General features: G+C 48.6%; 1 protein-coding gene across 1 annotated transcript in view; it reads left to right on the top strand.

Annotated features, from left to right (window-relative positions):
• Ephx2 (epoxide hydrolase 2) overlaps positions 1-14,647 on the top strand; it is a 41,752-nt gene extending 27,105 nt beyond the window's left edge. Inside the window, exons 12-19 of the mRNA XM_055609995.1 lie at positions 267-378; positions 6,579-6,653; positions 7,845-7,878; positions 8,957-9,056; positions 9,739-9,808; positions 11,897-11,977; positions 12,340-12,398; positions 12,552-14,647. Of these exons, the coding sequence (XP_055465970.1) occupies positions 267-378; positions 6,579-6,653; positions 7,845-7,878; positions 8,957-9,056; positions 9,739-9,808; positions 11,897-11,977; positions 12,340-12,398; positions 12,552-12,630 (610 nt within the window). The 3' untranslated portion in view covers positions 12,631-14,647. The remainder of the gene's footprint in view (positions 1-266; positions 379-6,578; positions 6,654-7,844; positions 7,879-8,956; positions 9,057-9,738; positions 9,809-11,896; positions 11,978-12,339; positions 12,399-12,551) is intronic.
• The last annotated feature ends 325 nt before the right edge of the window (positions 14,648-14,972 follow it).

Raw genomic sequence — 14,972 nt, 5'->3', positions numbered from 1 at the left:
TGTGTGTGTGTGTGTGTGTGTGTGTGTGTGTGTGTGTGTGTGTGTGTCCACATATGTATGTGTGTGTCTAAGGCAGGTAGTTTTTTTTTAAAAAATAGCTGCAATAGAGTGGGGGAAACCCCCACAGGTCAGGAACCTAATCCCGCCCTCCACTCACTGCCAGACTGAGACCTCACTTCAGCTTCCATTTCAGCCTGAAATGTCGTTTCTGAGTCCTGTCCGTCTCCTCACCAGATTCTCTGCTTTAATGTTGCTTCTTCCTGCAGGGCCGTGGCCAGTTTGAATACTCCATTCTCGCCTCCAAATCCTGAGGTTTCCCCTATGAAAGCGATCAGGTCCCTCTCCGTTTTAAATTATCAGCTGTACTTTCAAGAACCGGTAGGTGTGGGGAGCACCAAGAGCAATGATACCAATGTTGTTGCTCTTCTCTTCTCTTCTCTTCTCTTCTCTTCTCTTCTCTTCTCTTCTCTTCTCTTCTCTTCTCTTCTCTTCTCTTCTCTTCTCTTCTCCTCTCCTCTCCTCTCCTCTCCTCTCCTCTCTTCTCTTCTCTTCTCTTCTCTCTTCTCCCTTCTCCTCTCTTCTCTCCCCTCCTTCCCTCCTCTCCTCTCCTCTCCCCTCCCTCCTTCCCTCTTCCCTCCCCTCCTCTTCTCTTATCTTCTCTTCTCTTTCTCTTCCTCCTTCTGTTCTGCTCTCCTTCCCTCCCTCTCCCCACTCCACCCTTCCTCCCTCTTTCAGCTTCTCTCTGTCTCTTAAATATTCTGAAGCATTAGTTAGAAATGACTTTGCAGACAGACTCAGGCATGCCGACCACAGATCCAGTGGGTCCTTTTTCAGTAGGTGAACATTTCTCTGTGTCTGTCAGGGAGGCCACAGGCTGAGGAGCAGGTGATGGTGTCAGGCTGGCTTCTGCTGCCTCTGTGATGTGTTGGCCAGGGGCTGAGTGCTCACTTGAAGATGTTAGTCTCAGGCTCTTGCTAGGGACCTTGTACTCTGCTCACTGACAATTGAGCCTTGTGAAATGGCACCGACAGCCAAAGCAGGCACCCCACAGCAGGCACTCGAGGGTGCTGAAAAAGTTTTTTCTAGGTAGCAGCACAAGTTCCACAAAGATGACTTTCTAAAACAGCCCTGGACTGTGGCGATCCTTGTGATGGGGTCTGACAAGGCCTCTGACAGGGGCTCTCTGAGAATGCTGTGAGTTCTCCTGGTCAGAAAGCTCAAGAGTCTGTCCTTGATGCTAACCAGTGAACTGAGCTGGACCGTGGGAAGACTTCTGAACCAAGCAGGCAGAAGCCACGCCTCCTTCAGGAATCCCCACCTCCTGAGGAAGCCCTGTTCCTCCCACCACCGTCCAAGAGCTCTACCTGTTCAGTCCCACATTGCTATGTGTGTGCTCCTCTCTCGCCTTGAGGGCCAGGGCTCACCTTGCTCTTGCAACATCTGTGGATGGCCCTGGGGTACAGCAGGGCTGAGCCAATGTTCTCAGAAAGGAGACGCCTACAGCCACATGCACAAAGCCACGTGGTGATCACAGTCCTGGGGCCCTCTGACACTGGAAGAGGTCACCTTGTTTGGTTCTGAACATGGTGCCCCTTGAGGCGGACTGACCCTGGATCTGTGCCCATGGTAGGGAAGAAGTGGGGACATTGGTCATCCCCACGTGCTGACTTTGCAGTTGGAGATGTTTGATGAAAGCCATGTTGGCTTGTTAATTACGAGCCCGCTCGTTTGTAAGATTCAATTACAACAGAGAATCAATGGACGCCTTCTGCAAGGTGATGAATGCCAGGCGAGAAACAGCAACGGGAAGCTGCAGATTGGCAGTGATGGATGAGAGCCTGCCCAGCCTGCGGATCGACCTCGGTCAGGGTTCTTATTTATAGAGAGCCAGCCTTGCCCCAGCAGCAGCTGCTGAGGATGAGGACAGGGGCATGTGTCAGTGTCTGGGGCCCTGCAGAGGCCTCCACAGGGCTCTGACCTGGTGCCTAGAAAAGTAAACAGATACCAAGGGGTGATGAGACTCAGAAAGCACATACATAAGTGGTTCTGCTCATCCGCAGCAGAGTCCATCTTGCTGACAGGGAGAGGAGGACAAAGGTGAAGGCCAGAACAGAAGATTTGAGAGTGCTTGTGCTCCTGAATATTTGAGGAAGACTGCATTTTCACCAGGATAAATGTTTTGTCAGCCCTGCAAGGAAGGGACAGCTCCTTCTGAGCCCCAGGGCCAGCATTAAAGGATGGCCTTTAGAGTCTAACACACATGGCTTCAGCTGCAGTACTGACGCTCATGAACTGAATTGATTTACTCCTTTTTCTTATTCTTAAGAATTTTCTTCTGTCAGTGACGCTGTGAGGTGGTTTGTGCAGTGCATAGCTCACGTTTGAGAATGACAGACACCGAGGAGGTAAAACTCAAAGACTACACACATTCAGGCCTTAAGCAGAGAGTGTCCATGAGCTGCTCTGATGCTCTTGTCTTTGAGAAAAGGGAGCATCTTCACATTTGGGATGGCGGGGTTTTCATTGTTATCTCAGGTGACATTCTCAACCAAAGAGAAATTGAAATCAGGGCCTGAAGGGAACGTCTCTTCCGTCTTTCTTTTTTTTTCCCCATGTTTTATTTTATTTTATTTCATTTCATTTTTACAATTTATTCAAGTTATATTCCAATTGTAACTACCTCCCTTATCTCCTCCCAGTCCCACCCTCCCTCCTTCTTCTCCCCATCCCCCTTCGCTAGTCCACTGAAAAGGGGAATTCTCCTCCCCTACTATCTGACCCTAGCCTAACAGCTCTCATCAGGACTGCCTGAATCCTCTTCCTCTGTGGGCTGGCAAGGTTGCCCTGTCAGAGGGAAGTGAACAAAGAGCAGGACATTGAGTTTATGTCAGAGACAGCCCCTGTTCCCCTTACTAGGGAACCCACATGGAGACTGAGCTGCCATGGGCTACATCTGAGCAGGGGGTCTAGGTCCTCTCCATGCATGGTCCTTGATTGATGCATCAGTCTCTGCTGGCCAACCTGGACCCAGAGTTTTTAGCTTTGTTGTTTTGTGTGTGTGTGGAGCTTCTGTCCCTTCCACATCCTTCTATCCCCCTTCTTCTATAAGACTCCCTGCACTCTCTCCAAAGTTTGGCTGTGAGTCTCTGCATCTGCTCCAATTCCCTGCTCGGTGGAATCTTTCAGAGGACATCTATGGTAGACTCTTATCCTGTTTCCTCTCTTCTGCTGCTTCTAGTGTCTATCCTGTTTGCCTTCTGCCTATATCTGTTTGCCTATCCTCCCTAGGGTCCTCCTTGTTGTTTAGCTTCTTTAGGTCTGTAGATTTTGGTATGTGTATCCTAGAGCATCTTCAACAAATAGTGCTGGTCTAGCCAGATGTCTACAAGTAGAAAAATGCAAATAGATCCTCCTTTATCACCCTGCACAAAATGAAAGTCCAAGTGGATCAAAGACTTCAACGTAAAACCAGACACACTAAACCTGTTAGAAGAAAAAGTGGGAAAAAGTCTTGAATTCATTGGCACAGGAGACAACTTCCTGAACAGAACACCAACAGCCCAGGCTCTAAGATCAACAATTAACAAATGGGACCTCATGAAACTGAAAAACTTCTGTAAAGCAAAGGACACCATCATCAGAACAAAATGACTGCCTACAGATAGGGAAAGAATCTTCACCAACCCTTTATCTGACAGAGGACTAATATCCAGTATATATAAAGAACTCAAGAAATTAAACATCAATCAACCAAATAATCCAATTTAAAAATGGGTTACAGAGCTAAACAGAGAATTCTCAACAGAAAAATATTGAATGGCAGAGAAACACTTAAAAATATGCTCAACATCCTTAGGTATCAGAAAAATGCAAATCAAAATGACTCTGAGATTGCATCTTACACCCATCAGAATGGCTAAGATAAAAAATTCAAGTGACAACACATGCTATCGAGGATGTGGAGAAAGGGAAACCCTCCTCCATTGCTGGTGGGAATGTAAACTTGTACAAGCTCTCTAGAAATCAATCTGGCGCTTTCTCAGAATAGTCATACTTCAAGACCCAGCTATACCACTCCTGGGCATATATCTGAAAGATGCTCCACCATACAACAAGGACATTTGCTCAACTGTGTTCATAGCAGCTTTATTCCTAATAGCCAAAATCTGGAAACAACCTGGATGTCCCTCAACCAAAGAATGGATACAGAAATTGTGGTACATTTACACAATGGAATATTACTCAGCTATTAAAAACAAGGAAATCATGAAATTTGCAGGCAAATGGATGGAACTAGACAAGATCATCCTGAGTGAGGTACCCAGAACCAGAAAGACACTGATGGTATATCCTCACTTATAAGTGGATATTAGCCAGATAACACAGGGTAAACATACTAAAATGTCTTCCCTCTTCCTTATTCCACTAATTTTCTCTGTCTTGTCCTGCCTTGGGCTGCTCTCAACCCCATAAACACCTTGCCTTGCTTCATTCTTATTTTTCCTTCCCATTGACAAAGCAAAATATATTTGAATGCCCAGAAAAGGCTCAATGGATGGAGCTGGACAGGTAGGAGTGGAAACATACAAGGAAGGAACATGAGTGAAGTGTGACTCCAGCTAGGCTTTCAGAACCTTGTTTTCTGTTGTGCCCTGGTGTATCTGGTGGGGAAAACCTTTAGCCATTGGAGTGTCTTTGATGTTGGTCCCCTTTTGTGCTAGTTTTATTCCTTGGCAGCTGTAGGAACTGTACGATGCCATCAGCTGTGGTCAATGCTGACTAGTACTCTCTATGCCTCTGTAACCCAGACTGACCTTTGGCTTCTGTTCTGCATCAGGTATAGGCTTCATGTTGGTCTGAAGCTCATGGGTATATGGAGGGAAATGTGGCTAGGGTCTGCTAGGTGCTGTGTGACCTCCATTGCGCTGGACATCAGAACCTGGGGTGCAGGTCCACTGGGGGATTGTTGCTAAAATGAAGTCTGGTTCTGTGGAGCTGCTGGGAGCTGCATTCTAAACATCCACCCAAGTGAGGAGATGCTCCCAAATCCAAGCCTGGAGCAACTAGGCCAGTGATTGACTCTCCAGTGAATTATTGGGGAGTTAGCAAAAGTTACAGTCTCTTGCCCAGAAAAGGTCATGCACATGCCCAATTCTGTGTTAATTCCAAGATGGTCTAGAACTTCTGAAGGCTACCCTAAGTATACCCAGCTGTTTTGTCAGGAGACCTCTTGCTCTCTTCTCACTGGCCTGGGGCTTGCTTGCCTAGACCTGGCTGGCTAGCCAGGAAGCTCTAGGGATCCTGCTCCTACCTTGCGGTAGCTGGGCTTGCAATCGATGCCACCTTACTCAGCTTCTTTACCTGGGCATTAGACATCACACTCACATCCCCATTCTTACAAGACAAGTAGTAACCAGCTGAGTTGTCTCTCTAGCCCTCCCTGTCGGGGAGGCATTTCAGACCCATTAGCATGGTATTCATCCCCTAGTCCAGCAAGCCTGTGCCTTGGAGGACCCTTCCTCCGTCTGTACAGGCAAGCCCTGCTCATCTTCTCCAGTCCAGCTCCAGTGTTCTCTCCTTCAGTAAAAGCAACCTGTTGCCTTTTGGGTAATCGTTGTAAACTGTCACTTACTTTACAGGCCTTGCTGCTGCTTTATTCTCAAGGGGTTTGCCACCTGCCTAACCCCAAGAACCCTTTCTTTGGCACAAGAGGGAATTAAACAGCATTCACGGGATGAGTTAGTGAACATGAGTACTTCCCAAGAAATACCAGGCATAGTATTTCTGACATTTGACTGTATTTGCAATGACCAGTCCCCCTCCACATTACAAGGCCATCTCCGTTTTGCCATAAGTAAGCTCATAATTATGTATGTTAAATTTTAAAGGATGATATAGAGGAAATGTAAGTAGAGAGGGTATTGGGAGGTGTGGACCTCTATGCTTCTTCTACCTAGTTATTCCTCCTTCCTGGCCTCTGGATCAGAAGGCGTTTAAGAGCTTGTCATGGCCCATAATAGATAAGCAATTATCTGTAATAACACTCTCACGAGACAGAAGGACCTGGTAATTTGTCACCACCAAGGACTGAATTTCCTAACAAAGGAAATTTGCTGCCCTGTCCGTAGGAAGATAACCCTGATAGCACTCTAAAGGTCTGACCGATTTAGGACCAAATTAAAGAAGGTGGTTGATGTTCCTCCAGTCAAATGGAGAAGCATGAGCGGAAGCTTCGAACAGAGATGTCTCACCATGTATCTTCTCAGAGCCTGGCCGCCAGCTTAAATCTGTAGCAGCCTCCTTGCAAGTCATACCTCATCGTGGGAATCCAGGCAATATAAAAATAGCATCGTCCACAAACCCACCTCTCTGGAAGCATCCCTGGTAGCATCTTCTATTCTAGTTTAACCTTTTTCTAACATACAGCTCAGAATAAAAAATTCAAGGAATGTCATTCTAACAAAATGTGGGCTGGATGGGACACAAGCTAGGGGCTCCTGGCCATTTGTCAGATGAGAGAAGGCCTCGGTTTCCAGAGCATCCTGAAGGGATCTTTTTTGCTTTCTTGACTGTTGTAGGGAGTGGCCGAGGCTGAACTGGAAAAGAACTTGAGTCGAACTTTCAAAAGCTTCTTCCGAGCACATGATGAGCAGGTAAGGTGTGTGTGTGTGTGTGTGTGTGTGTGTGTGTGTGTGTGTGTGTGTGTGTTCGAATGTGTGTGCATGCATGTGCCTGTGTGTATGTGTGTTTGTGTGTGCGTGCGCGCTTTCTGTTGGTTTGTGAGCTCATCTTTAGTGACATTTAACCTGTACCAGCCTGTTTGTTATGCACTCTGGACCCACTCTCGTAGGTGGTTCAGCATTATTTGTCCCATGTTCTGGTGACATTACCAACCAGGCTCACTTCTCTGTTTGCATCACACTTCCGGAGTTTCCAGATCACACGACCGGTGTAAATTCAAATGCATGCACCTGTGAAGGCAGGCCTCTGATGATGAAATTGTAGGGACACCTTTCGGTTTGCTCTTAGTACCAAACTGAGGCAAATAAACTTTCCCTCTGCCTGGCATGGGCAGACCTTTTCATCGTACCCTTCTGCGGATGCTTCTGCATATTGAGGAGGCCGGCTTGCCAGCTTTCCTCTGTGGCAGGGCAGGGAGCTGCTCATTCCCAGTCCCTACCTTCTGCAAGGCTGAACTCTCACTTCATTGCTGCCAATGGCTGGCAAGACCAAGCCATTGCTTAGATCTTCAAGTGACTGCAGTAGCTGTGGATGGGAGCTTCAGCTCCGTCATCTCTGACCCTGAGAGGCTCCTCTGCTGCTTTCCAAGTTTAGCGTGTGTGTTATAGCACAGGCCCATTTACTGTTTCAGTTTCTATGAATTCAGTTATTCTTGGCCAGCTATGATCCAATAATACCAAACGGCAAATTTTACAGATAATTTGTGAGTGATACGTTGTGTGCCTCACTGAGAAGTGTAATGAAATCTCACATCATCCTGCTGGTGTGAATCTGCTCCATGTTGACAGGTGGGGTGGGGTGGGTGGAGTCTATTCCAGGATTGCTGTCATTAATTATTCTATTTTGGTATTGGCTGTCATTCCTAGTTATCTCATGGTAGTTCTCATGGTAGTGCCTCATCTATGAGTCGTAGGTGTCATGCACAGGACACGCCTGGAGCACACAGTGCCCAGTGTTCTGTGCTATCCTTGGTTTCCGGCTTCCATTCCTGTATACTTTAACACAGAGCCCACCATGCAAGAGTTCTGCTGTGATTGGTTTTGAGTTACAGTCTTCTTATTTGACCTCACTCACGATGCCCTCCCTGACTTCTCTTCCCACAGGGTTTCCTTGCTTTGCATAAAGCCACTGAATTGGGTAAGAGGTATCCCTGGAGGGGGAGGGGACAGCAGGGCTGCAGCAGCAGAATGTTAATGCTTCCCTCTCCCTTCTGTCCCAGAAGGAGCCTCAAGCTTGCCCTGCTGTTCTGAGCTTTGACTTGCCCAACCAAGGTCCCCTAATGACTAATGATACCACCCTAAGTCTTCCCAATAGGGTGCTGAGTGTCAGAGCCCTGAGATGCTTTGAGGAGTTGTGGAGAGTATCTGGGGCAATCTGTCCCTTTCTCATGAGGACCCCATCCCAGGATGGAGAGGTGGTCGCTGCAACGCCACCAGCGTGTGAGAGGCAGATGGTATTAGACCCCACCTAAATTTCCACTGGCCCTTCCACCCCGTGGGCCTCTTCTGATCACTCCTGTTCCCACTCACGAGGACCATGCTGGTCCTGCTGAGCAGGATTTAGCTAAAGTCAGATCTGGGATGGCCTCCTCACTACTGTCCATTCGTATCTAAGTAGCGATGGTCACTGACACTATTAATGCTGTCCCTCTGGGACCTCTTGGTTACAAACGGAGGAAGCGGGTCTTAGGAAGTTGACCTGTGTCAAGAGGCTGAGCTGGGGCCTGACCCTAGAGTCCTTCTCCTCTGTGGATAATTGCTTCCTTGCCTCTCTTCTTCTCAGTCCCTTGCTCGTCTGTCGACTCTGTGTCCTGAGTACCTGGCTGGGAGGCCTGTCCTGGGGTGCTGCCCACAGAGTGCTCAGAGTTGAGCAGAGAGGCAGACTCCTGCTCCTCTGACATTTAGCATCAAAGCCTGGAGTGGTTGCCTCCTTTGCTTCTAGGGTTGTAGTGTGAAACGCTATGTCTGTCCCTGAGATGCCTTTAAGGGCACTTCCAGGATCCTGCCTACCTCCGAAGACAACATGGCACTCTATACTGAGAACCCCAAGTTGGGAGGATCCCCGAGGAAGTCAGTGAAGAGAGGGCAGATGGACAGGCATTAAAGGCACATGTGACCTTTCACCTCATGTTCAGATGGGGGCAATATCCACTGGGAACGGCAGCTTTAGAACCACTTGGCCTGCAGTGGGAGAGAACACAGCTGTCTTTTTGCAGGAGTCCTTGCTGACACTTCAGAAAATCTCAGCCCTAGCAGGATTATTACTGAGGAGGAAATCGAGTTTTATGCACAGCAGTTCAAGAAGACTGGCTTCAGGTAAAAAGAAGGGAACCCCAGACAGGGTGGAAGGGTGCTCAGCTCTTGGAAGAGGGAGGCAGTTACTCCCACGACAGCTCCCGTGATCATCATAGTGACCTGCCCTGCAATTGAATGCCCCCAGTGCCAGGAGGCTCACTACCTGTCGTGCGCAGCTTCCTTTCGGGTATCTAGTTTGTTCCTTCTTGTGTTTGTGGGTCCCCCAAAAGGCAGAGGTTTTTAGTTGGCTTGCAGCCACCACAGCTCCTGCAAGAATTGAGACATGCCTACATTCTGTCTTCAGAGAAGCAAAACCCGTGTGAGCCCAAATGTGCATTCGTTATGGTGCCTTTGTACTATCTCCCATCTGCAATGTCCCTTCTCACTGAGCTTCCTGGGGCAGGAATGTGGCTTCTGTGTGAGCATGGGCCGACCCAGGTCTCCACTCTCTGGTACATACCTTGAAGATGAGGATAACTCATAGGGTCAGCTTCTGGTGGCCCCCAAATCCTCTCAGAGGTACCAGCCTGGTGGAAGAGTTTCTGTCCTCGGCCTCACTGAGGAAGCAGCAGGTGGGAAGAGGCAGTGGGGGGGAGGGACCCACTCTTCGTGTGCTGCAGCATGATTGTCCGAGGGTCACTGTGAGCCAACAGAGCTTGGCTCCTGGAAGCTCACCTGCATTGCCATTTGATCCCCTCCGCAGAGGTCCCCTGAACTGGTATCGGAACGTAGAAAGAAACTGGAAGTGGAACTGTACCGGGTTGGGACGAAAGGTGAGCATGTGAGCACTGCTACACACACACACACACACACACACACACACACAAACACACACACACACACACACTTACATATACCACACACACAGACACCAGATATGCATATATGTAACACACACACCAGACATACACACAAATGTGTGCACACATACACACACACACACACACCTCACACGGAGACACCACACACACACACACACACACACACACACACACACACACACAGGATCCCAGAGCTGCCTTTACTGTGCTCCCACCTGGCAAGACCTGGGTTCTGCACAGGGATCTTGGCTTCTTCCTTGCCTCTGGGGTTGGGGTGGACCCCACTCAGGGTTTCTGGTTAGGGCCTCTTGCTGGTGAGAGCCCTGGACTAGCTTCTGGTGCTAAGGATGTAGGACCCTGGCCAGGCAATGACACTATTATATGGATGTTTGAGTCTCCTGGCGGCAGCCCTGGTCATGGCTGCAGACTGGCCAGGGTCACTTGTAGGGATGACAGGGACAATGGCACCGATCCACAGAGGCATGCTAGGCTCATAAACAGAGGTGGCTTTTGCCTCTGATTATGTCACCTCTTGATTTTATCTTGAATCTCAGTTTCCTCATTTGTCTGCCAGATGATGATGGTTTTCAATCTCTCGGTCTATAAAGATAATAGTTTTGCATCTTAAATGTTAAAACACAAAACTTGTGTATATTTTTTTTTTAACCAGCACATTAGTTTAGAAGCCAGGGCTTCATCGGCTCCTCTAGGGGCCCAGTTACCTCCTTTTACAGTACTTGTAATGGGGTGCTTATAAACAGTCTAGATCTAATCCCTGCATGACTGGGAATATCAAGATCACATCACCAAGCTGGTGCTCTGTTGTTTTTTCTGCAGTAAAGAAATGGCAAGAGCAGCGCCTGCCTCAGAGCTGTGCCGCTGAGAAATGGGTCGGTGCACAAGAAGCTTTGAGGGAGGGCCCTGGCACAAAGTAGTTCCTCAGCTAATACTCACCGTCATTGTCCTCATGGTCATCTGTGACTGGCACATATGGCCAGGCTGCAGTCCCATAGAACAGAGGGGTCCAGGGATGGAGGGAAGCACAGAGGACTCTGAAGGGTGAGCAGGGTGGTGCTCAGGCCGGAATCACTGTCAGCAGCAGCAGCAGCACTTTTGAACTTCACGGGTCCCTGAGGGAGAGTGATGAGGAGCAAGGCGCTCAGCCAGGTCGGCCTGAGGCTGCTTAGAAGCGACTTAAAAAGAAATGTCAGACATCCGGTGCATGCACGTAATCCCGGGTACTTCAGTGTGGGTCAGCAGGATCGCTACCCAGCAACACCCTGACTCAGACTAAAGTTAATGGGGTGGAGACCACAGCTCCATGGCAGAGCACTGGCCGGGTGTGTGTGAGGCTCTGGGCTCCACCCTTAGCACTGAAAGGAGAAAGACAGGAAGAGAAAACCAAACTGCAGAGTGAGAAGAGAGTCTGTGACTCTCAGCATCCCTGGAGCTCCTAGGGATGTGTCATATCTACCCCTTCTGGTAGTACTCGGGTAACTGTCACGGCTGCCCCACTCATGCTCTTGAATCTTGTCTTCTTGGTGTGTGTGGCGGGGGGAGGGGGGGAGGTTGTTCATTCATGTTTCTATGTGCAACAAATGTACGCAATGCCCTCAGCGGCCAGAAGAGGGCATCAGATCGGCTGGTGGCTGCCAGCTGCCATGTGGGTTGCTGGGAACCAAATCCTGTCTTTGGAATAGAACCTGGATCTTTCACAGGAACAGCAAGCGCTCTTAACCACTAAGGCATCTCTCCAGCTCCTGGCATTATCTTATTAAATCAAAAGGAGTCTTGTCCTTTAAGAATATCTATTTTTCCTTCCTGATGCCACTGATTTGGTTCTGTGAGCTAATTGAGATACAGACAAGGTCAGCTGCACTGACCCTTCTAACACACAACACACACACACACACACACACACACACACACACACACCACTGCACTGATAGACCCAAATTCTGATGAGCCTTCCTTGAAAAGCTTGGTGGGAGCAGAGCCAGCGCAGGGCAAACGCCTTCTCATGAGATGGGTTTTCCCCAGATCCTGGTCCCAGCTCTGATGGTCACAGCTGAGAAGGACGTCGTGCTCCGTCCTCAACTGACCAAGAACATGGAAAAGTGGGTAAGGGAATAGCCCGCTACAGTGGGTATCAGAGTGTCCATAGAAGAGAGCACTGGTACCAGAAGGGAGGCAGCAGAGGCGGACATCCCCGAGGGGCTGGTTGGGGGTCAGCGAAAGTCCTGCCCTGACCCAGGTTCGTTGCTGACCTCACTGGATGCCCCCTCGATGCTCCCTTTCCCTGCACTGATGAGGTCTCTCTGTCATTCCTGGCCTGAATGACACAAGGGTCCTCCAAAGGCGGTCTGTGGAAATCATAGAGGAAAGGGTCTCCTCTCAGATGGCCCTGCTGGGCAGAGCACGGGCCCCAAACCAGCCCTTTTAGCGTTCTGCTGCTCATCTGCCTGCATGGCGTTTTCTTGCAGATCCCTAACCTGAAAAGGGGACACATCAAGGACTGTGCTCACTGGACACAGATAGAGAAGTAAGGAGCCTGGGGTCTCTGGGGTAGGGGGAAAAGCATGATTCCACGGTCACCTGATCTATGAGCTGTTCAGCTTCATTCTGCCCAGCTCAGGTCTGCCAGGTTAGGACAGTGGGTTCAGATGGGTTGACCTGATCTTTATTTCTCTTCCAGACCTGCTGAGGTGAACCAGATTCTCATCAAGTGGCTGGAGACAGAAGTCAAGAACCCATCATTGACCTCCAAGATTTAGCCAGAGGCATGTCCTCTTCTGAGGACACATGTTAGTAGCCTTATTCAGAACTAGCTGCATCATTCTTTGGCCAGCCAGTGATTATCTTTAAGTGAAAGTGATCAGATGTGATATAATTTTAGCTCCAGGACAAAATGCGTGTTTAGTTCTTTGAGAATGCCTACACCATCAGATGAAAAATCACACCCTGACTGGAAGGAGTAAGACAGCCAAACCCAAAACTGCTCCGTTGCAGCCAAACCCAAAATTGCTCCTTTTGAAGCAGCTGATCCAAGATTAGGGACCTTCATTCATTAAAGCTGAGACTTGGTGCTCTTGAGAAGCCAGGCAACTGCTCAGAGTGGGCACTGCTTTCTGATGGACAGAAGCCTCACATGGGCCTCCATGGTGTTGTGTGACCTAGACCAGCCCTGTCCAGGAAGCCTTCCTGAAGGATGTTGTGGGTGGTCCATAATCTGTTTTTAAGCAGTATGTACTCCGGTATTGATCCAGATAGTATTTGAAACTTGTTATAGAGTCAGAGGAAGTGAATTTCAGCCATCACTCTGCCAGGCTGGGGCTGACCTAGCTTTGTACCTCTCCTCCCCACACACCCTCCTCCTTTCCCTTGTCACATCTAGGGAGACACTGGGTCTTACTGATTTGTCTTCTGCACTTGTCTGCCCTCTGTCCTGCTTTGAACAACAGAGTCTTATAGAGGTAGCCTCCTAGCTGCCATTGGATCCTAAAAGCTTCGCCCTGGGTCCAGTCCATGCTCTGAGACCCACCCAGCCCGGCCCCATCATCCCATGATTTCTATCAACAGCTGCTCTCCAGCTTTTCTCTCCTTGAATCTTGCACTCACACCAGCCAGGCTCTCCTGACCTCCACCCAAGCTGTGCACACTCTGCTATGGAATCTCCCAGCTCCCTCCTCCACCAAGCCCCAGTCTGAATGATGTATCCTCTCTCCTGCCTGCTCAAGCTGGGTATCTTCACATCCACTCAAATGCACATAAACCCTCATCACAGGTGGAGTCACTCATTCTTTTTTTTTTTCCTTCCAAGAGAGGGTTTTTCTGTGTAGCCTTGACTGTCTGGGACTCCCTTTATAGACCAGGCTGGCCTCAAACTCACAACGATGCGCCTGGCTCTGCCTCCTGAGTCCCTCGTTCTTATAACCAACCTGTCCAGGGGAACTTGACCAGGTGGGGGCCTTTGTTCCAATGATTGAGCTTTTTGTGTTGAGAATATGCTTCCTAAGTCTGGAACCAAGCAAGCCAGTATAGACAGCTGATCTGCTCCTTCCTTGCTGTAATCTTGAGAAAGGATTCCTGTGCCTTAGTTCCCTCAGCTTTAAAGAGAACATCAATAGTAACTAACACTCAGGTGGGGGGGTGTTGTCACTGTGTGATACACACACACACACACACACACACACACACACACACACACATATATATATATATATGAGGGGCAGTTATAGACAGGTGGCTGTGAGGACTCTTGTCACAAGACCTCAGAGGGCTTTAGATCCCAGTGACGCCAGGATCACCATCACCCTTTTGGACCTTAGAAGTGAAGGGCTTATTTGCCAGGCAAACATGTGACCCTGTGGAATGCCTATATGAGCCAGAAAACATTATTTTCCTGGCTAGATGTATGCAAGCTCATCTGTAAGGAAGATTCCTCTGAGAAGGTCCTCCTAAACCAACAGAACGCCTCAGATATTCCTGAGCCCAGTGAATTGGGTCCAAAGCATTGCAAAAATAAAACAAACAACCAGACTTGCAAGGTTGAAGGTCATAAGTGATGCTAGGTGGGCAAAGGTCTCTAGGTTACGTGAGAAAATACCATAATGTCTAGGGGGTCAGCTCTGGGGATCTTTGGGCCGCAGTTCAATTGCTGTCACTTTGGCAGCCAAGGGGTTAACTGGAGCAGAGAGTTATTCAGGTGATATTTTAAAGTAGATTTACTTGGAGTCGTTCCAAAGTTACTTTACTGTAAATTACTCTCAATGAGTGTAAAAAGCCAATGTAGTCTTGTCTCCTTTGTTTTATTTTATTTTTTTTTAAAGAGGCAAGGCAGCCCTGTATTTATCCGAAGGAGGGGGATGGCCTGCCGACAGCGATCTGAGCTGCTTCATACCATCTGACTTCCAAAAGAAGTGCCCTCCCCAAAGCCAGTCAGCTAGACTGACTTGCTGTTCTTCTTAAGGTGTGATGAACCCATGACCTTAAGACTTGATAAGCTAATTTGCATATTGCCCACACTGATATTATCAGCAGCACATTAAGAAAAAGAGAGAGAGATTATGTACTGAAACCTAAGTGTTCCAGTGCTTAAATGCTTAAGCATCTTAAG

The sequence above is a fragment of the Psammomys obesus genome, unplaced genomic scaffold, assembly GCF_907164565.1.
Source record: "Psammomys obesus unplaced genomic scaffold, mPsaObe1.curated_primary_1811, whole genome shotgun sequence".
NCBI classification, from domain to species: Eukaryota; Metazoa; Chordata; class Mammalia; order Rodentia; family Muridae; genus Psammomys; species Psammomys obesus.
This window is presented reverse-complemented; position numbering and strand designations above follow the sequence as displayed.